The 20,067-nt window shown below is 52.7% G+C and overlaps 1 protein-coding gene across 1 annotated transcript in view; it reads left to right on the top strand.

Moving 5' to 3' along the window:
- Positions 1-20,067, top strand: part of ERCC5 (ERCC excision repair 5, endonuclease) — a 48,619-nt gene continuing 28,552 nt past the window's right edge. Inside the window, exons 1-14 of the mRNA XM_056109963.1 lie at positions 1-102; positions 3,455-3,630; positions 6,517-6,632; positions 7,016-7,102; positions 8,281-8,341; positions 9,212-9,355; positions 12,218-12,425; positions 13,024-13,749; positions 15,271-15,545; positions 15,982-16,101; positions 16,543-16,756; positions 17,526-17,670; positions 18,310-18,510; positions 19,933-20,017. Coding sequence (XP_055965938.1) covers positions 15-102; positions 3,455-3,630; positions 6,517-6,632; positions 7,016-7,102; positions 8,281-8,341; positions 9,212-9,355; positions 12,218-12,425; positions 13,024-13,749; positions 15,271-15,545; positions 15,982-16,101; positions 16,543-16,756; positions 17,526-17,670; positions 18,310-18,510; positions 19,933-20,017 — 2,646 coding nt within the window. The 5' untranslated portion in view covers positions 1-14. The remainder of the gene's footprint in view (positions 103-3,454; positions 3,631-6,516; positions 6,633-7,015; positions 7,103-8,280; positions 8,342-9,211; positions 9,356-12,217; positions 12,426-13,023; positions 13,750-15,270; positions 15,546-15,981; positions 16,102-16,542; positions 16,757-17,525; positions 17,671-18,309; positions 18,511-19,932; positions 20,018-20,067) is intronic.

The raw sequence follows: 20,067 nt of genomic DNA, 5'->3' as shown, positions 1-20,067 counted from the left end.
CGCAGCCAGGCCTCATGGGAGTGCAGGGGCTCTGGAAGCTGCTGGAGTGCTCGGGCCGGCCGGTGAGCCCCGAGACGCTGGAGGGGAAGATCCTGGCTGTGGGTATCCTTGCCGCTGCCTCCCACGGCCCCTCCTGCCCCTCCTCCTGGTAGCCCTCCTCTTCCTCCCTTGCTCTTCCTCTCCACATCGTAGGTCTCCGCCTGCTTCTGCTCCTCCTTCCCTGCCCCTTCTCTCCGCTCCATCCTCCTGCTCCTCGTTTTCCTCCCCTGCCCCTCCTCTCCTCTGCTTCTTCCTCCTCCTCCTCCTCCTCCTTCTCCTCCTCCCCTCCTCCTGTTCCTCCTCCCCCCTGCCCTCCTCCTTCTCCTCCTCTTTCTCCCCTTCTTTGCTTCCTCTCCTCTGCGTCCTCCTCCTGCTCCCCCTCCTCTTTCCCTCCTACCCCGCTCCTCTCCGTCCTCCTCCTCTTCTTCCCCTGCTCCTCCTCTCCCTCTCTTCGTCCTCCTCCTCCTTTTCCTGGTTCTTCCCCCGTCCTCCTCTTCCACTTCCTTCACCTCCTCCTCTTCCTCCTCCTCCTCTTCCTCCTCCTCCTCCTCTTCCTCCTCCTCCTCCTCCCCCCCCCCCCCAATCCCTCTCCCTGGGGCTCGGGGAGCAGCCCCTCCAGGAGTCCAGAAACTGCCCACCGAGTCCTGGGTGCATTTTCCGGGCAGGGAGGGCCCACCCCACCCCTCGTGCCCCCAACTCTTCTCCCTGGTACAGGGGTCTGCCATGCAGCTGGCCGGGGGTTTAGACTATTTTCGTCTTGCGAAAATAGTCCCACTGCTTATTTTTATGTTTTGACTAGGACGTTCATAGGCCCCAGCCCCTGCAGATACTCCTGTGTGTGTGTGTGTGTGTGTGTGTGGGGGGCGCATCCTTTTCTTCCCGCCCCCCAGACTTAACTTTAAAGGGGAGTTTTGGGGTGCACGGGACAGGCAAAGTTCCCAAATCTTTTTATTGGTGAATTTTCTTCCCCCCCCCCTCCCAGGATGGTGTCCCGGAAAGGACACGCTTTTACTTCAGGTTTTCTATTTTAAGCCAACTTTTAGAAGCTCTTTGGGGAGTCTTTTTCTGAGCCTGGTTATTGATAGTTTTGCAGTTAATGTTTTATTTACTTTCCATGGGAATTTGAGTTCAAGTATCAGAAATATACTTTTTGTTTTTGTTCGTTAAAAAAAATAAAAAGAAAACAAAAACCCCAGCAACCCTGTTTCTATACCAGATTCATAATTCACTGTTGGATCTGTAAAATAAATTGTTTGGTCATGTTACCATCTAAGTGTCCTGTTTATTTATGTAGCTTGGATGTCTGTATACGGAAATAAAGGATGAGAGTTTAACTTTGGTCTCTTAACGACCTTAAATTCATAAAAAGACACATATGTAATTTGCAGGAGATACTTGGTTTAGATTATTAATAATGGGAATTAGTTAAAATGTAAGACTTAAAAGTAGAAAATAGGCAGTTTATTTTTTGTTTCAAAATGGTTATTGCTTCTTCAGGCCTTAAAAAATATATTTCACTTTGCTGCAGGATTTTTCTTTTTGTACGATTTTTGGGGGGTGGTCACTTGTGGCCGTGCCCAGGGCTTTGTCCTGGCAGTGCTTGGGGAATTGTGTCTGGTGGCTGCAGGTATTATAGACACCATAATTTCTCTGGCCACTTTGCTATAGATTTTATCAATCTGGGATAAATTTAATTTCACTTTATATAAAAATTACTGAAAAAATAGAGTAGTTGAATTAGGCAGTGTTTTCAGCCTGCCTAATTTTACATATTTCTTTCAGAATTTCAAAATGAAATTCTAAACCTCAGCTGAGCATTGGCGCTACCTCTGGTTCATTGAAAAAAAAAAAAGTCAGCATCTGTGATTCAGACATATCTATCTTTTTAGAAATGTTCTGAAGCTTCCTGTCCAGTGCCAAAGGATAGCGTAGTTGAGAGCCACTCTGAAATTACACGGTCTCATTTGAGTGTAAACACAAGTGATGGTGGGCGAAATGGAAGCTTCCCTGCCCCTGTGCAACCTGACAGAAACCAAACAGAAATCTTGCTGCAGGGGAATTTAGGGCAGAGCCACCTCCAGGCTGTGTCCCACACCCACACCCAGCCGGTCCCTCTGCATCCTCTCCAGGACTTGTTTTAAGCCAGTTTTCTGTGGTTTCTCCCCAGGGTGACCCTTAAGCTACCTCCTGGAGTCTTTTCCATGGCCTTCCCTGGTCTGGTCCTTTTCCCCTTCACAGGTGGTCCTGGAAGGGAAGTGGGTGACCTGGAAATTATTTTCTCTCTCTGTCACTTGATGTTGGCCCTGGCCTCCCTCTGACCCACCCAGGGTTCTCCTGCTGCTCTGTGCCGTCTTCCCCAACCCAGGGCAGCTTAGTGGCTCCCAAGCACTGTTTTGCCCCTTGGCCATTTCTTTTCTTCAGTTTTCATCCATCTTTTATATTTTTAATTTTTAAATTTGTTTAAACTGAATTCTCATGAGATACACGGTTACAAAGTTGTTCATGATCGGGTTTCACTCATACAATGTTCCAATACCCATCCGTCCTTTCACCAGTGGACATTTCCTGCCACCAATGTCCCCAGTTAACCTCCTGCCAATCCCCACTCCCTGCCTGCCTGCCTCTATGGCAGATACTTTCTCTCTCCCTCTGTCCCTCCCTCTCTCTGACCCTTAGCTATTTTTTTTCTTTAAAAACTTTTTTAAAGAGACCTGTTAAGAAAGCCCCCAAAGAAAACAGATGACTTGAAATAACAGTAGTGATAAACTCTTAATAGTTTGTTGTCTGCACTAGTTTTTATATTAGACTATATTATCAACTGGAGTTATTCTTTATGTCCTTTTGTAACCTCTTTTTACATCCTTTAATATTTTGTGGCTGCTTATCACTATATATATGCTTCTGCAGACTTCCATTTTCAAGGACTCCTTGGTATTCCAGCAAACCAGTATTTTATATTAGTTACAATATAGAATCTTTTTGAGAACTTACATTGTTATATTTTAACTATACACAGTCTTTGAGGTAATTTACTAATTCCTAGAATTATTAATAATTCCTAAGGAAAGTGTCTGGAAGTAGATTTTCTAAAATAGGAAATGAGGTGGGTTTTTTTTTTTATTGTTTTTGCTACAGACTGCTAATTGTCCTCAGGAAATGTACTACTTTGATAAAATTCTGGAAGGCCTTCAGTGGTTTTTAGAAAGGATCAGTTTTTCACAATACAAATTTGAAGGAACACTTCTGCATTTGTCAGGTTTTATAATCTAGCAAAGGGTCTGTGGAGTTGGCTGGTTTCAGGCGTAGCCCATCAAACATCCATTGAATTGTGATGGGTCCTCCTGTCAGCTTTCCCATACAGCGGTATGAGGAGAGGAAGCCTCTTGGCCATGTTTTCCTTTACCCATTGCCGCAGACATTAGCATTTGGCTAAACCAGGCTCTCAAGGGAGTCCGAGATCGCCATGGCAACTCCATCGAGAACCCCCACCTCCTCACCTTGTTCCATCGGCTCTGCAAGCTCCTGTTTTTTCGAATTCGTCCAATTTTTGTGTTTGACGGAGATGCTCCGCTACTGAAGAAACAGACTTTGGTAAGAACCCACCACCTGTCTCCTCATGGTGAGATCAAGCTTTGCCTTAGAATTCTGGAAACCTAGACCTCTTCCAACACATAACTCAGCATCTGCTCACATCCTCTCCAATATCAACTGCTTTTTTTTTTCTTCTTTTTGGGTCACACCCGGCGATACTCAGGGGTTACTCCTGGCTCATGCACTCAGGAATCACTCCTGGCGGTGCTCGGGGGACCATATGGGATGCTGGGAATCGAACCTGTGTCGGCCATGTTGGCTGCATGCAAGGCAAACGCCCTACCCACTGTGCTATTGCTCCAGCCCCTGCTTGGTTTGTTTGTAATGAATCGCAAGCACCTTTTCTCTATCTTTGGTTTTTGTGGCCACACTTAATGGTACCCTGGGCTTACTCCAGACTCTGAGCTCAGGGATCACTACAGCTGGTGCTCAGGGGACCCGACAGCGTGGCGGAGATCGAATCCAGGCTGATAACACGCATCTCCATTCCCCAAACACCTTCCTTTTGAAAAATAGGTTTCTTACGGGCTGGGTGGTACTACAGTGGTTACAGCTTTGCACACGACTGACCTGGGTTCAATCCCCAACACCCCACATGGTAGCCCAAACCTGCCAGGAGTGATCCTTGAGCACAGAGCCAGGAGTAAACCTTGAGCACAGCAGGGTGTGGCCCAAAAACCAGGAAAAAAAAAAGTTTCTTACAAAAGTGACATCATGGGGGCTGGAGGGATAGCACATCGGGTAGGACGTTTGCCTTGCATGCAGCTGGCCCAGGTTCGATTCCCAGCATCCCATATGGTCCCCTGAGCACCGCCAGGAGTAACTCCTGAGTGCAGAGCCAGGAGTAACCCCTGTGCATCGCCGGGTGTGACCCAAAAAGCAATGAATAAATAAATAAAACCAAAAACAAAAGTGACATCATGGGTGCGATGGTAAAATAGGAAAAAAAGAGAAATTTTACAGTTGAGCTGTGTGCCTTTAGAGTAGCCTCTGTTCGTATTCTTAAGAGCTCAGCTCTGGGGTTGAGCTGACCCTCCGCCTTGGGGGACCTTGTCCCCGCTGAATTCTATTTCCACACCCCATGGTATGAGCTTTCTTCTAAAGGTGAGTTGGGTTATGACGTAAGCAATCCTGTATGCTGACATCACTTAAGGGCGTGAGCAAGAGAGGAACTGGAATGGGAGAGAAAAGGAGCGTGTTTCCTGAAACGCGGAAGCGAGGTTGGGGTGATCAGACAGACCTCACCACGTTGGGCCACACACAGTGGTGCTGGGGCCTCCTGGCTCTGCGCTCAGGGACCACTCCTCGCAGGGCTTGGGGACCATTTGGGATGCCCAGATGGAACTTGGGTTGGCCGCAAGCAAGGCGGGCTCCTAACCTGCTGTACGCATTGGCCCAGATGCTGTGCTTTTTCACAGGACTCTCCACCGGCCCAGGCCACAGTTGGCATGCTTAGCCATATTTCAGACGGAGGGCACAGGTAGTCGCTTAAAGGTACGATGCTGTTTTACACAACACCACAGTGCAGCATGAATGGGAAACCTGAGTCTATGGGCGAGTTCTGCCAGGCAGTAAAGCTCCCTTACTACAGCCAACACTAACCCTACCTGCACGCCAGCCCCGTGGGCCTGCAATAGGCAGAAATCACCAGTTCATCACATTAGTATCTTAGTTTTTCTTTTTCTTTTTTTTTTTTTACTTTTTGCTTTTTGAATCTCACCCGGTGATACACAGGGGTTACTCCGGGCTCTGCAATCAGGAATTACTCCTGGCGGTGCCTGGGGGGCCATATGGGATGCTGGGAATCAAACTTGGGTCGGCCATGTGCAAGGTAAACACCCTTCCCACTGTGCTATTGCTCCATCCCAGTTTTTCTTCAGGAGCCCCAGCAGTGCTCAGAGGTCACTCTTGGCAGGCTCAGGGAACTACCTGGGGTGCTGGGGATGGAACTTTGGTTGGCTGTGTTCCAGGCGAGTGCCTTGCCCTCTGTCCTACACCTCCTGGCTCACCACTTTCTTAATCTCACCAGGTGGATGTTATCAGATTCCATGCAAACGCAGGGTAGAAGTAAGGATTCCTAACTGCATGGGGGCTTCGTCTGCAGGCTCAGGGCGAATGCTGCAGTTTCAGCTCCCTGTGAGCACTGTAGAGCGAGCATTTCCCAGCATTGGGCAGGGAAAGGGAACGTTTTGATGTTCCTGCCTCTTATTCAGCTATAAGGATGGGCAGTTTCATTTGGACATCTCTCCCAGCTTGGATCTCTGGAAGAGTCCCAGACAGTTCTGTACATTTAAGCTTCCTTATGCCATAATCTGGAATGTCGGTTGCAAATGGTAATTATAAAAAGTAAAACCAATTGTCAGCCTTTGGTTTTAACAATGACTTTTCACAATATATTGATAGAAAAGTCCCTTAGGAAGCATTTGCTCTGTTGTATACTGTTAACGCAGAAACTAGACATGTGAGAGAAAGTATTAAAAATACCCACTAGTTTTCCAAGCTTGTGCTATAGATTCCTCCGCCCTTCTCGGAGAGCCCGGCAAGCTACTGAGAGTATCTCGCCCGCACGGCAGAGCCTGGCAAGCTACCCGTGATGTATTCAATATGCCTAACACAGTAACAACAAAGTCTCCAATGGAGACATTACTGGGCCCGCTCGAGCAAATTGATGAACAGCGGAAGGACCGTGACCGTGACCGTGACCGTGGTATAGAGCAGCTATTCACAGACTGTGCGACTCTCGGGGCCTCGGCGTTGGGCTGGAGACTCGGTGCTGAAATGACCCTGGCCGCAGACTGAGACAGACCAGCTCTGGGGGGAAACCACACAAAGGCTTTTCCTGCACTGGTGCCTGGGGTTAAAATCCCCCATCCCTCCTTCTCACAGGCCAAGAGAAGACAGAGGAAGGATTTAGCCAGCAGCCACTCCAGGAAAACCACAGAGAAGCTTCTGAAGACGTTTTTGAAAAGACAAGCCATCAAAACTACCCTGAAGACCAAAAGGCAAGAGGGGCCAGGACTGGGCCCCCGAGCTATTTCCAACGGTTCATCCTGGCGTGGGGGGAATCCGGGTGCCTCTCCCCGCCCCAAGAGAGGAGAGGAGGAAGGGGCGTGCGCTCAGCCCCCAATGTCCGTTGGGCCATGCTGCCCCGCACACCACTTTCCATGGCTCTGCCGTGGCACACGCTGAGGCGGCAGCCCTGGAGCCAGCCCACACCCCTGCCTTTCTCAGGATGCTGTGTTTCCTCTGGGGAGCTGGCTCAGCAGGGGTGAGCCCGCACCTCCTCTTCCCTTCCATCCCCGCTCACCGGGTCTGTGCAAGTGGGCCGCAGCTGCGGTGGCCTCCCCGAGGGAGGCGTCCCCCTTGAGTCTTCTGTCATTTCCAGGAGTGACCCGCTCCCCAGCCTGACGGAGGTTCGCCACCAGGAGGATATCTTTGCTCTGCCGCCCTTACAGGAAGAAGCAAAGAACAGGTAAAGCCCGGGCCGGGGGGCACAGCCGAGGGTAGGACTGTGTCCTGGCATGCAGCCTGCCCGCATAAGGTCCCTGCCACCCCCAGGCGGGACTCGTGAGCACAGAGCCAGGAGTCAGCCTTGAGCATCATCGGGTGTGGCCCCAAAACAAAACAGAACGAATCAGGCAAACATTGGTTTGAAAGAGCCTTGATCTCTGTGCCCAGCCAGCCATGCTGTGCCCCTGGGGGCGGAGAGTGCTCTGGGCACTCCCTTTCATCTCTCCCCATCAGTTCCCCTCCAAGACTGGCCTTTAATTCATTAATAGCGTTACTGGTGTTTTCGTGGCCGGTGTGAAGCCAATGGGGCTGTTTCTTCCCCTGTGCCCAGCCCCAGAGCCCTCTGGCTTGGCTGACCCTCACCATGGTCCCCATTCCCCAGGCATGCGGGGTCCCTCCCCTGCCACAGGCTGCCTCCCTAGTGCCCCTGGTGGCATCTGCTCTGCTTGTTGGTCAGCGGCACATCCATGGTGCAGGCACAGGCGGAGGGACACAGATGCTTGGTCTCTGTCCCCCTTGGCCCCACGCCCTTCCCGTGGCCCCTGGGGTGTCCTTATAATCAGCCTGTGCTTTGTCCCCGGGGCATCTCTCTCTCTCTCTCTCTCTCTTCTTGAAAAGATCAGCATGAGATTAAAATCTATGCACACAAACACATAACCGAGAAAATGGGCATCCATCCTCCTGTCAGGGCTGATTACTTTATTAAACACTTCTCTCTCTCTCTCTCTCTCTCTCTCTCTCTCTCTCTCTCTCTCTCTCCCTCTCTCTCTCGCTCTGCCACTGTGTTCCCTTCCATGTGCCCTTTTTTCTGGAACCCTCCTTGCTAAGACCAGCCTCTGCTTCACTGGAGCAGACCTGCTAAGTGTCACCGTCTGTCTCTTGCTCACGGCACTTCCCTCCTCCCTAGCCCCGGCTGTCCCCGGCTGTAATCACAAACTTGCAGAGCTTTCAGGAATCCCAGAGAGGGCTGAGGTGCCCTGAGGTGACCCTGTGCCTTGCCCCGACACCCTCGCTCAACTTCTCAGCACCCGCTCAGACTCCTGGGGCTGGCTGGAGCCCCCCACTGACCAGCACTGCCTGGGAATGTTTTTGTAAGGAGTCATTCAAGGATGGATTTCACAAGTGATGCTTCCCTTTCAGCTCAGAAGAGGAAGATGAAAAAGAATGGCAAGAGAGGATGAGCCACAAGCAAGCACTACAGGTATCTAAATAATTCCCCAAGTCAGAATGATTTCACAGCCCAGCAACCTACCCAGAGTATCTTACCCGCACGGCAAAGCCTGACAAGCTTCCCGTGACGTATTCGATATGCCAAACACAGTAACAAGTGTCACAGTGGAGACGTTACTGGGTCCACTTGAGCAAATTGATGAACAACAGGAGGACAGTGACTGTGACAGGGATGAATCTTTTTAACTTGTTTTTGTTTGGGGGCCACACCCAGCAATGCTCAGGGGTTCCTCCTGACTCTGCATTCAGAAATCACTCCCAGCGGTGCTCAGGGGACCCTATGGGATGCCAGGGATCGAACCCCAGTCAGCTGCATTCAAGGCAGTGAATGCCAACTAGATCCAGCACCTGTGACCCTCAGCTGTCTCGGTGCTTTCCCAGGGTGACCCCGGGAGCACGGGCAGCGGCAGCTCCTGAGTCCCGGGGCTCCTGAGTCTGGTTGCTCCTGACTAGTTAACGCAGTGGACACAATTGTGGGGGACCCCATGGCCTCAGGAGCAGAAGGTGGAGCCACTTATCACAGCACCCCCACTCACACCCATGGCAGACAGTCACACAGTGCAGCCGGCTGCACGTTCGCTTGCAGAGAAAAAGTGAAGTGGGAAAATGTGTGATCCAGAGGTGCTGCTCCGCCTCTCGGGTTTCTGCGGGCTTGTGCCCGGGCTTCAGAGCTGTCTGGGTTGTTCTGAGTGAATAAATGAGTGAGTGGGTGCGTTTCCTGTCCTGTCTGTGTAGACACGGGGACTCCCGTGTGTGTTATAGGCACAAGAAGGATCTGCCTCGGGGAGTATAGCCGACAGTCTGGTGTTGGGATTTCATGGGGGTGATTTTCCTCTCGCAGGAGGAGTTCTTCCATAACCCGCAGTCCATCGACATCGAGTCCGAGGACTTCACCAGCCTGCCCCCCGAGGTGAAGCACGAGATCCTGACCGACATGAAGGAGTTCACCAAGCGCAGGAGGACGCTGTTCGAAGCAATGCCAGAGGTGAAGCACCAGCAGCAGGGGCGGGTGATGGAGTAAGAGTGTGAGGAGAGTGTCTCTTAGGCGAAGGAGGACTCCAGGAGCACTGCATGGTGTCCTTGGTTCACAGGCAGCAGCTGGGGCTCTGTCCCGGAGCCTGGGAAGCAGTGGATGTTTCGAAGGAAGAAGCCTTTGCTTTTGGGGGGAGGCGGCCTGGGTCGTGGTGCCGGGGGCGGCCAGGACTCCCCTACCAGTATCGGGGTTATGACCTGATGTCACCCCAGATCTTTCTCTTCTTAGTCACCTCGGGAGTCAGCCAGTCTGTGGAGCGATCCACTGCTTGGTCTGTAGGCTGGAGACTGTGACATCTGGCTCTCGGGCGGAAAATCAAACGGGCCAGCGTGGATAGCAGTACTGGGCGGAGTAGTTTGCCAGGAAAGGCTGCGTAGATGCTGATCGTGGTTCATAGCTGGGATTGATGACTAGGGCTCACACCGGCCCATTCCTGGCACACATACCCGTGTTCTAGGCCACTGCCTACCTGCTTCAGCCTCGCCCGAGCGCCCCTGGCTGGCATTGCGTGCTCACTACAGGTGTTGTGACTAAATCATTGTGTCATAAACAGAACCTGACTTCATCTCTTTGGTCCGATTCTTTTTGTCTTGAATACAGTTATTTTTTTTTCTTAATTTTTATTTATTTATTTATTTATTGAATCACTGTGGGAAAAGTTACAAAGCTTTCAGGTTTAAGTCTCGGTCATGCAAATATCAAACACATTTCCCTTTACCAAAACTTATTTTTCACCATGAAGAACCCCAATAAACCCAACCTCCCAACCCTCCCAATGCCTGTGAGGCAGATGAATTCTAGTTAACATTCTATCTACTTTGATTAGATTCATTGTTTCGACAAAAGATGCACCATTATTATTTAGAGTTTACACCCCCAAATCAGACATGCTGTAAAGGCATTGTGAAATAATTTGTTTTCTACAGCTGGTCACAAGGATCAAATGATGTCAGATTTTGGGTTTCTGGTATTTTACTTATTAAGCCTGGAAGTATTTCTGCTAAGAGTCAGATAATTATGAGATTGGTTTCTGTGCTCTGGAGCCATGGCCGTGCCAGAGAGCCGCTCATGGTGGGTGACTCCTGACCTCAGTAGGGCGTGAAGGATGAGGAAGACAGTTCTTTTTAAAAAAACTATTTTTAAAAAATTTTTTTCACAGTTACAAAGCTTTTCATGATTGGGTTTCAGTGATACAATGTTCCAACACTCAATGGACATTTTCCCACCACCAATATCTTCAGTATCCCTCCTGCTCCCTCCACCCCTGCCTATCCAAGGCACTTTTCTTCTCCCTCTTTCTATTCTCTGTCTCTCTCTCCCCCCTTCTTTCTCTCCCCTTTTGAGCATTGTGGTTTGCAATACTGATACTGAAATATGATCAGGTATATTCCTTTACCTACTTTTAGCTCTCAGTTTTTGTCCAGTGTGATCATTTTCAGCTATTACTGTCATACTGGTCCCTTATCTATCTTACCTACCCTCTGCCCCACACATACTTTTGGCAAACTTCCAACTATTAACCAGTCCTCCTGGCCTCTATTTTCCCTGGCCTTGGATATTAGTCTCATACCTATTTTTAAATATCCCACAGATGAATGCTGTCATTCTATGTCTGTCCTGTTCTTTCTGACTGATCTCACTCAGCATGATACTCTCCGTGTCCATCATTTATAAGCAAATTTGATGACTTCATTTTACCTAACAGCTGCATAGTATTCCATTGTGTAGATATACCACAGTTTCTCTATCCAGTTGCCTGTTCTCAGGAACTTGGTTTGTTTCCAGATTCTGTGAATAGTGCAGTGAAGATAGAAGTGCAGGTGGTGTTTCTGTCGTGTGTTTATGGGCCCCTGGGGTATATTCCTAGAAGTGGTATTGCTGGGTCATATGGAAGCTCAATTTCCAGTTTTTGGAGGAATGTCCATATTGTTTTCCCAATAGGCTGGCCGAGTTTTCCAATAGGCTTTTCCAAATTGGCATTCCCACCAACAATGAAGGAGAATCCTTTTCTCCCCACATCTGTGCTAGCACTGGTTGTTCTTATTCTTTTGAATGTTTGTCAGTCTCTGTGGTGTGAGATGATATCTCATTATTGTTTTGATTTGCATCTCCTTGATGATTTTCGATGTAGAGCTTTTTTTTCATGTGCCTTTTGGCCATTTGAGTTTCTTCTTTGAGGAAATTTCTGTCCATTTCTTCTTCTCATTTTTCATGGAGTTGGATGTCTTTCTTGTAAAGTTCTACCAGTGCCTTATATATATTTGATATTAATCCGTTATCAGGTGGATATTGCGTGAATGACTTTTTCCATTTTACAGGTTATCTGTATCTTGGTCACCATTTCTTTGGAGGTGGAGAAGCTTCTTAGTTTAATGTAGTTCCATTTGTTAAACTTTGCTTCCCCTTGCTTGGTCAGTGGTGTTTCATCTTTTTTTTTTTCCTTTTGGGTCACACCTGGCGATACACAGGGGTTACTCCTGGCTCTGCACTCAGGAGTTACTCCTGGCAGTGCTCAGAGGACCATATGGGATGCTGGGAATCGAACCTGGGTTGGCCGCATGCAAGGCAAACGCCTTCCCCCCTGTGCTATCTCTCCAGTCCCAATCTTTGAAGATGCCTCTAACTTCAGTGGAAGACAGTTCTGTAATAAGTTAGTCCTACTTTCCCCTTCATATTCAGATTTTTATTTTATGATTTGCAGACACCACCTGTTTGGGGGTGGGGGGTAAAATCAATCCTCTCTTGTCTCAGGTTGGGGAATAGAGGACTAGTACCTCTCCATGACACAAGATTCATCTTCTTTCTTTGCTTCAGGAGTCCAATGACTTTTCACAGTACCAGCTCAAAGGCCTGCTGAAGAAGAACTACCTAAACCAACACATAGAAAACGTCCAGAAGGAGATGAACCAGCAGTGTTCGGGCCAGATCCAGCGGCAGTATGAGCAGGAGGGGGGCTTCCTTAGAGACGTGGAGTCCCGCCGGGTGGTCTCGGAGGACACATCTCACTATATCCTCATCAAAGGTACCCGGAGTTCGTGCTTCCCCCTGGGGGCCAGATGGCAACCATGCCGGTGGTCGCGCACATGCAGATCCACCAGCGCCACTGGAAGTTAAGAACAATGACAAAAATACCCCAATGGACAAACCCCACCCCACCCCAACCACCAGAGAGATCAGTTCTTTAACCCGCCCCTGCTAATAATTTATCATTAACTGCCCATGCAGAGCCATGTGTGCTGGGTTGCAAAGGAGGGTTTAGTTTGTTCCCCTGCCTTTGTCCACACACCAAACCCAGCCCCTGCCCTGCCGAGCCCGCCCCTTTTCGTCTGCCCCGATGAAATAATGTGTGCACAGACCCTGTCCATCAATCCTGATGGAAAAACGCGCACACCGACCCTGTGCGTTAGCCCTGATGGAATAACATGCACACCTACCCTGTCAGTCAGCCCTGATGAAATAACGCGCACACTGACCCTGTCCATTAGCTCTGATGGAATAACGCGCACACAGAGCGTGCCCGGGAAGCAACGACCAAAGGGACGCTTGGTTCCAGGTGGAGGGTTGGAACGAGGCGTGGGCAGCCGTGTCCCCCACCCCCAAGTGTGTGCGTTTCTTTGCAGGCGTCCAGGCCCCGCCTGAGGCCACTGACCAGGCACGGCCACCCCCCAGCCAGCCGCCCAGCACCCGAGCCTCGCCAGAGCCTCGGCCCCTGTCCCCGCGCCCCCCGGCCGCGCGCTCCCCATCCCCGCGGACGCTGCGGGCCCTGCAGGCCGCCCTGCTGGGCAGCGGCTCAGACGAGGACAGCGAACCCGGGCCACGGGAAGGCGCTGTGTCGCCGGCCACCCTCCGGGCCATCCAGAGAGCGCTGGACGAAGATGAGGACCTCGACAGGGACACGGGCATGGCCGGCCCCGATGCGCAGACCCCGCCGGGTGCTCCTGCCGTGCCGCAGCGGCCCTACCAGGATGAGGGCGAGGGCCTCGCCCCCATCGTCCCGGAGCAGGCACCGAGCAGGGCCCCTTGGGCTTGCCCCTGGACACCGGCCTCAGGCCTCGCGCGGGAGGAAGGAGTGAGGCCCGCGCCCACTACCAGCAGTGGGAGGGCACTGTCCCTGACGCCCTCGCCCCAGGCGCAGACACCTCCCAGGACACCGGGGGCCAGCCTCAGCGCCGCCGTGGCCAGCCAGCAAGACCCCTGTGCTACAGGGGATCAATGCGCGCCCCAGACCCCAAAGCGCACAGCTGCCTACCCCGAGGCCGCCAGGCCCGCCACAGGCCCTGGCCCCGGAATGGCAGGGGCACTGGACCTGGGACTGCAGGGAGGATCCAGCATCCAGGGAATACCCGGTGTGCAGGGAGGACCAAGCATACAGGGAGCATCGAGTATGGTGGGAGCATTGGGCATGACAGGAGCACCCAACAAGCAGGGAGCACTGGGCATGCAAGGAGGATCAAGCATACAGGAAGCACCAGGCGTGCAGGGAGTATTGGGCTTGGCTGGAGCAATTGACAAGCAGGGATCACTCGGTGTGCTGGGAGCATCAGGCATGCAGGAGGTGCCAGGTATGGTAGGAGCACCCGACAGTCAGGGAGCACCAGGCATGGTGGGAGCACCAGGCGTGCAGGGAGCATTGGGCTTGGAAGGAGCACCTAATAAGCAGGGAGCACCTGACAAGCAGGGAGCACCAGGCCTGCGGGGACCGTTGGACTTGGCAGGAGTACCCGAAGGGCAGGGAGCACCCAGTGTGCAGGGAGCACCAGGCATGGCAGGAGCACCCGACAGGCAGGGAGCACCGGGAGTGCTGGGAGCACCAGGCATGCAGGGAACAATGGACTTGGCAGGAGTACCTGAAGAGCAGGGAGCGTCCAGTGTGCAGGGAGCGCCAGGCATAGCAGGAGCACCTGACAGGCAGGGAGCATCGGGCATGATGGGAGCACCTGGCATGCTGGGAGCACCCCTCAGCTCCCCTGAGGCAGCGCCCAGCTGTGAAGCGTCTAGCAGGCCCAGTGCAACCGGGCAGGACAGGTCCCCGAGGGCTGCCACACTGGACCCTGCCCACCAGGATCTCGTCCCGGGCTGCACATCTGAGGAGCCAGGGGACATCGATGCGTCAGGAAGTGACTCTGACGGTAGGTGCTGGGCAAGGGGTGGGACCGGGTCTGCTGCCAGTTGCGGGACTGGGTCGGGCCTTGTTGCCCTGTGGGCTCCGGAGGCCCGGGAAGGGGCCACTTTCCCCAGACACGCGGCTGGGCCAGACTCTTGACCTTGTGAGTTCCGCTTTGCTTTTTATTGATGGTTTTTGCATTTGGTTTTGGTCCTCACCCAGCAGAGCTTGAGCCTGACTCCTGGCTCAGTGTGTGTGTGCAGGGGGGCGGGGTCCCTGTGGGGTGCCAGGATTGAGCCCGCTGTGCCGTGTTCCCGGCCAGGGTTCTTCTGCTACCCTTTCTCCGGGCCCTTTCCTGGCTGGTGTTTAAAAGGCTGGTGTGGGCCTCCCAGGGACCATGGTCAAGGACCGTTTCCTTCAGAGTTTCCTTCTCTTAAACTTTGAGCAGCTGTGAGCTTGGCACCAAGCATTTGGTTTCCTTGACCACCACCTCGCCTTGGGCTGTTGTCAGATGTGTTTGCTTGTTGCTGCAAAGACAGCTCCCTGTGCAGAGTGGACAGGGCTATTTTGGTACCAGATGTCTGTCGCTGTCCAATGTTTTCAGTTACATCCAGGTCTTTTCCAGGACTCCGTCCCATGTTTTCAGTTACACCCAGGTCTTTTCCAGGACTCTGGCACCTTGGGGACCTGCAGGGAGCTCCTGATTCTTGGGGAATCTTGATGCTTCACCCGCAGATAAAGGGACCTTCTTACTTTGGTGCAGGCAGCTTCATTGAAGTGGAGAGTGTCGTTGAAAACGATGAGCTTCAAGCTGAGCTGCATGCCAGCTCCAGCTCCAGCTCCAGCTCCAGCTCCTCCTCTGAACCAGAGGAAGGGGCGGCTCCGGCCCCTCAGGGGGATGAAGACTCCATGGACTCTGAGGGCCTTCCCCAGGGCAGCTCTGAAGGCCAGGCCTCGGATATCGACTCACCCAAGACACCCAACGAGGCTGAAGGAGACGCACACGAGTCACCCAATGAATGGCAGGATATTGATTTGGTAACACAGGGACTCCCCGTCACTTGCTCAGGCAGCCTCGCTCAGTGGCAGGCTTTTGGTGGTATGGGTTCCCAGGGGAGTACTTAACAGCAGTTGCTCGAATCTCTGCATCTTGCTGGTGCTCTTCTCGTGTGTCTGGAGTCTGGCTCCACTTTCCACGTGGCTTCGCAAGGGAGCCTCGAGAGGCTTGAGGCTTGCTCAGAAGCCCCTGCGGAAAGCTTGCTGGGCAGAAAAAGCCAGTTGATGACATCAGACTAAATGCAGATGCATAACAAGTGCCCTTAGTGACTGGAGAGACAGTCCAGTTATAAGGCGTTTGCCTTGAGGTGAGCCCTGAACAGTACTAGGAGTCGCCCCTTAACCGAGATTATGACAATGACCAGGGCCCTTGGTTGCCTTATTCACCTAATAGTCAGCAGGTGAAATTATTTTCTAGGAGGAGCTGGAAACCCTGGAGAATGACCTTTTAGCCCAACAGAACGAACTGAAAGCTCAAAAGCAGCACCAGGAGCGGATGGCAGCCTCCGTGACGGCGCAGATGTTCCTGGAGAGTCAGGTGGGGACCCCCAGCACCCCCTGTTTTCCTTAGATTACCCTGGGGGGGAGGTGTCTGGCACGGCTCCCCCTGCTGGTGAAGGAGCAGGAGTGCGCCGCTGCAGAGCTCATAGTGTCTGTGACTCTGCTCCCCCTACCGGTGAAGGTGGGCGTGTGCACTGCTAGAGTTTATGGTGTCTGTGGCACAGCTCCTCCTGCTGGTGAAGGAGGAGTGTCCCACTGCAGGGCTCATGGTGTCTGTGGCACTGCTCCCCCTGCTGGTGAAGGCAGGTGTGTGCACTGCTGGAGTTTATCCGGTGGTGGTGGCTCTGCTCCCCCTGCTGGTGAAGGCGGGACCATGCATCACTGCAGAGCTCCTGGCCTGTGTGTGGCACTGCGCCCTCTGCCGGCGAAGGAGGGCGTTCACGGTCATCAAATTCACATCCTACCTTTGACTCTGCAGGAACTTCTGCGTCTCTTCGGTGTCCCCTACATCGAGGCCCCCATGGAGGCGGAGGCACAGTGCGCCCTCCTGGATCTCACCGACCAGACTTCCGGAACCATCACAGACGACAGTGATATCTGGCTGTTTGGGGCCCGGCACGTCTACAAAAACTTTTTTAATAAAAACAAGTTTGTGGAATATTACCAGTACGTGGACTTCCACAACCAGTTGGGTAAGGCTTGAATTGTGATGATTCCCTGGCGTTCACCTCGGGGGTTGGTCTTTTGCAAGGAGCTCACTTGCTTTGTGTCTGAAAGGGAGGGGGTCGGTGCAGGTACTCGTTGAAAGGAAGTGGTCTTGTTTTTTTGTTTGTTTTTCCTTCCGTAGAGGAATAAGATCTTTAGAGTAGAATCCAGAAATTAAAATCCATCCAGAGTGATAGGACAGTGGTCAGGGCATTTGCCTGGCACATGCCTGACCTGGGTTTGAGCCTCAGCACCCCAGGTGGTCCTCTGAGCACTGCCAGGAGTGAGCCCTGAGCACCACTGGGTGTGGCCCCCAAGTCACACTCACATACACACACAGAGTTAAAGGCCTGGTGTTTTCTGCAGTTTAGTCACAAGACCTGGTCAGACAAGGTCACCTGAGATGTCCAGAGTGAACCCAAGTGGGCATGTCCCATCTGGGGCCTGGAGCCTCATGGCTTGCCCTGGCATTTCTGGTCGAGTCTCTATCTTTGTGCCTGTTAGGGCCACAGGTCGAGGGATTCCCAAGTGCCAGTCGTGCCTACAGAGACTCGCCGGCTGGCAGGAGAGACCCGGTTGAGGACAGGGGACCCGAGTGGACAGCAAGTGGAGCAAGAGTCCTCTGGAACCCAGAAGTGACCGAGGGCTGGTCAGGGAGGTCTGCACTGGGTCTCCATGGAGGAAACAGAGCAACCAAGTCATCACCCTGGCCTGGGAGCACGATTGGCAAGTGGCAAAATATTTTCACGCCTGTAGGGTTGGACCGGAGCAAACTAATCAACCTGGCGTACCTGCTGGGAAGCGACTATACAGAAGGTGTCCCCAGCGTGGGCTGTGTCACGGCCATGGAGATCCTCAACGAGTTCCCGGGGCGCGGCCTGGAGCCTCTCCTGAAGTTCTCGTGAGTGTAGAGACTGGTAGGAAGGCCCATGACAGGCCACGCTCTGTGCCCTCCAGCCCAGACTGTGCCCTGGGGCCTTGCTCCATCCCAGACCCTGATTTGGACCTCAAAAAATATCTGGCATACTTGCCCTTGGGGGGTGGGAAGGGGGGTGCATGTGTGGTGCTGGATCTAACTGGGTTGGGCTGGGGTGGGGGGGGACACACGTTATGCTGCAGCTAACTGGGTCTGGCAGTTCTGGAGGGGCCATACCTGGCACCAGGATCTAACTGAGTTTGGTGGTTCCAGAGGAACCAGACCATATCTGGTGCTGGGATCGAACTGGGTCGGGCTGGGGCGGGGGGTGACCATTTGTGGCTCCAAATCTAATTGGATCAGGTGGTTCTGGGTGGGGGGGGCACCATCCCTGGAGCCAGTCTGATTGGGCTGGGCAGTTCTGGGGAAACCATTCATGGCGCAGGATCTCACGGGGTCAGGCCTCTGCGCCCCCAGTGCGGAGCCCAGGGCCATGGTAGCCTTCAGGGACTGAGGACCCTGGATGCCCAGCGCAGGGGGCGTGTCCAGGCCTGGGCATCCTCTTCCCGTGGTGACCGGGGTGTCGCCCCCTGGCCCTGATCCATGTCTACTCTGTCCCTGCAGGGAGTGGTGGCGCGAGGCCCAGCAGAGCCAGAAGGTGCGGCCCGACCCACGCGACACGCGTGTCAAGAAGAAGCTGCGCACGCTGCACCTGGCGCCCGGCTTCCCCGACCCCGCCGTGGCCGACGCCTACCTGCGGCCCGTGGTGGACGAGTCCACGGGCGCCTTCCTCTGGGGCAGGCCCGACCTGGACCGGATCCGGGAATATCCTTGTCCTGACCCCTGCGGCGAGACTGTCCCTTCGCGCCTCTCCCTTGCAGATCCCGCATGCTCGTTTCCCTGCCGCGCCCCCTCCCCTCCCTGCACAGGTCCCTCGGGTGCTGCCCAGAGGGTGCTCCGGGGCACCGCCTGCCCACCCGGCACCTCCCTGCACATTCTGGCAAGGCTTGGGTCTGTTTGCACAATTTGGGAATATTTTCTTCAGGGTTTTTATTATTATTATTATTATTATTATTATTCATGTTCCAACTCTCTCAACTGATCGAGGTTCTGTGATTTGCAGTGGATGATGCAGCTCATCTTAGTGATGGTTCTGCGTGTTCGTGATCGCAGCACCCCACCCCTGCAGGGTCCCCCTTTCAGCCCGTGGTTAGTACCGGCTGCCAGTTGTGGGCAGCGGGGACGCCGGGTCTGTTGGGTTCTCAGCGAGCACCTGAGGCCGCGGGTGGTTCCCGTGTCAGGATGTTCTTCCTTCCAGGACCCAGTTGCGCCACCAGAGCTTCACACGCACCTGAGCCTGAGCTGCTTCCAGGCTGGCCTATGTTTAGAAATGATCCATCATCCTCTTTTTTTTTTTTTTTTGGTTTGTTTGTTTGGTTTGGTGCTATACCCGGGTTCCTCCTGCTCTGTGCTCAGGAATCACTCCTGGCGGTGCCCAGGCCAGCATCCTGCCCATCATCCTCTCGCTCGTGGCCCTCTTCATCATTGTTTTTAAGAGCATCTTGATCTGAAATGAGTAGTAGCAAAGCGTTGGTGCACACCACCGCCTGCCGAGTTGTTACTTCAAAATAGAAAAGCTGCTTCCTTTTGTTCTTTTCATTTCTCTGTATGTCTTTCTGCATATTTAAATAGTCAATTTGGATAGAGATTTAAAAGTTTGCAGTAGACTTGATCTAGTGATATAATTTTTTCCCCCTCTAAGTGATAGCTATATAGTAGTTGAAACATGCTCTTATTTTAGGATAACTTTTTAAAATTATTTTAAAAATTAATCCCTAATCTTTGATTTCCTAAAATAAATGAGGCATGAGTTTTCCTAGAGGTTATTCAGGAGAGTACAGAAGGGTGAGGGTGAAGCATGGTAGTCGTTGCTGGTGTTACCCCAGCAACTGAACTGGGTGTTACCCCAGCATCTGAGCACTGTGGGTATTATCTCAATCACTGAGCACTGTGGGTTACCCTAGCACAAACACAGAAGTCAGGCAACTGGGAATATGTTGGCGTAATTTGTTTTTTTTTTTTTTAACCACTTTTGTTTTTAAAAGCAGTAGCATTTATAAAACATGAGAAAACTCTGGAGATACGGGGCGTGGAATTGGAGGAGGGGGTTGGGTGGTCGTTGGCCTTCTCTCCTTGTCGCTTGCCCCGGGGACTCCTGAAACCCAGACAGGCCTTAACTGCCGGCACATTCTGTCAGCGCTACTTCGGCTGGAGCAGGACCAAGACGGACGAATCCCTGCTCCCGGTGCTGAAGCAGCTGAACGCCCAGCAGGTACCCAGGGGCCTCCCCCCCGGCACCAGGAGGGCTCAGAGGCAGCCACT

Source organism: Sorex fumeus, unplaced genomic scaffold, assembly GCF_029834395.1.
Source record: "Sorex fumeus unplaced genomic scaffold, SorFum_2.1 ptg000008l, whole genome shotgun sequence".
Taxonomy (NCBI): domain Eukaryota; kingdom Metazoa; phylum Chordata; class Mammalia; order Eulipotyphla; family Soricidae; genus Sorex; species Sorex fumeus.
The sequence above is the reverse complement of the archived record's forward strand: the minus strand, read 5'-3'. Positions and strand labels throughout refer to the sequence as shown.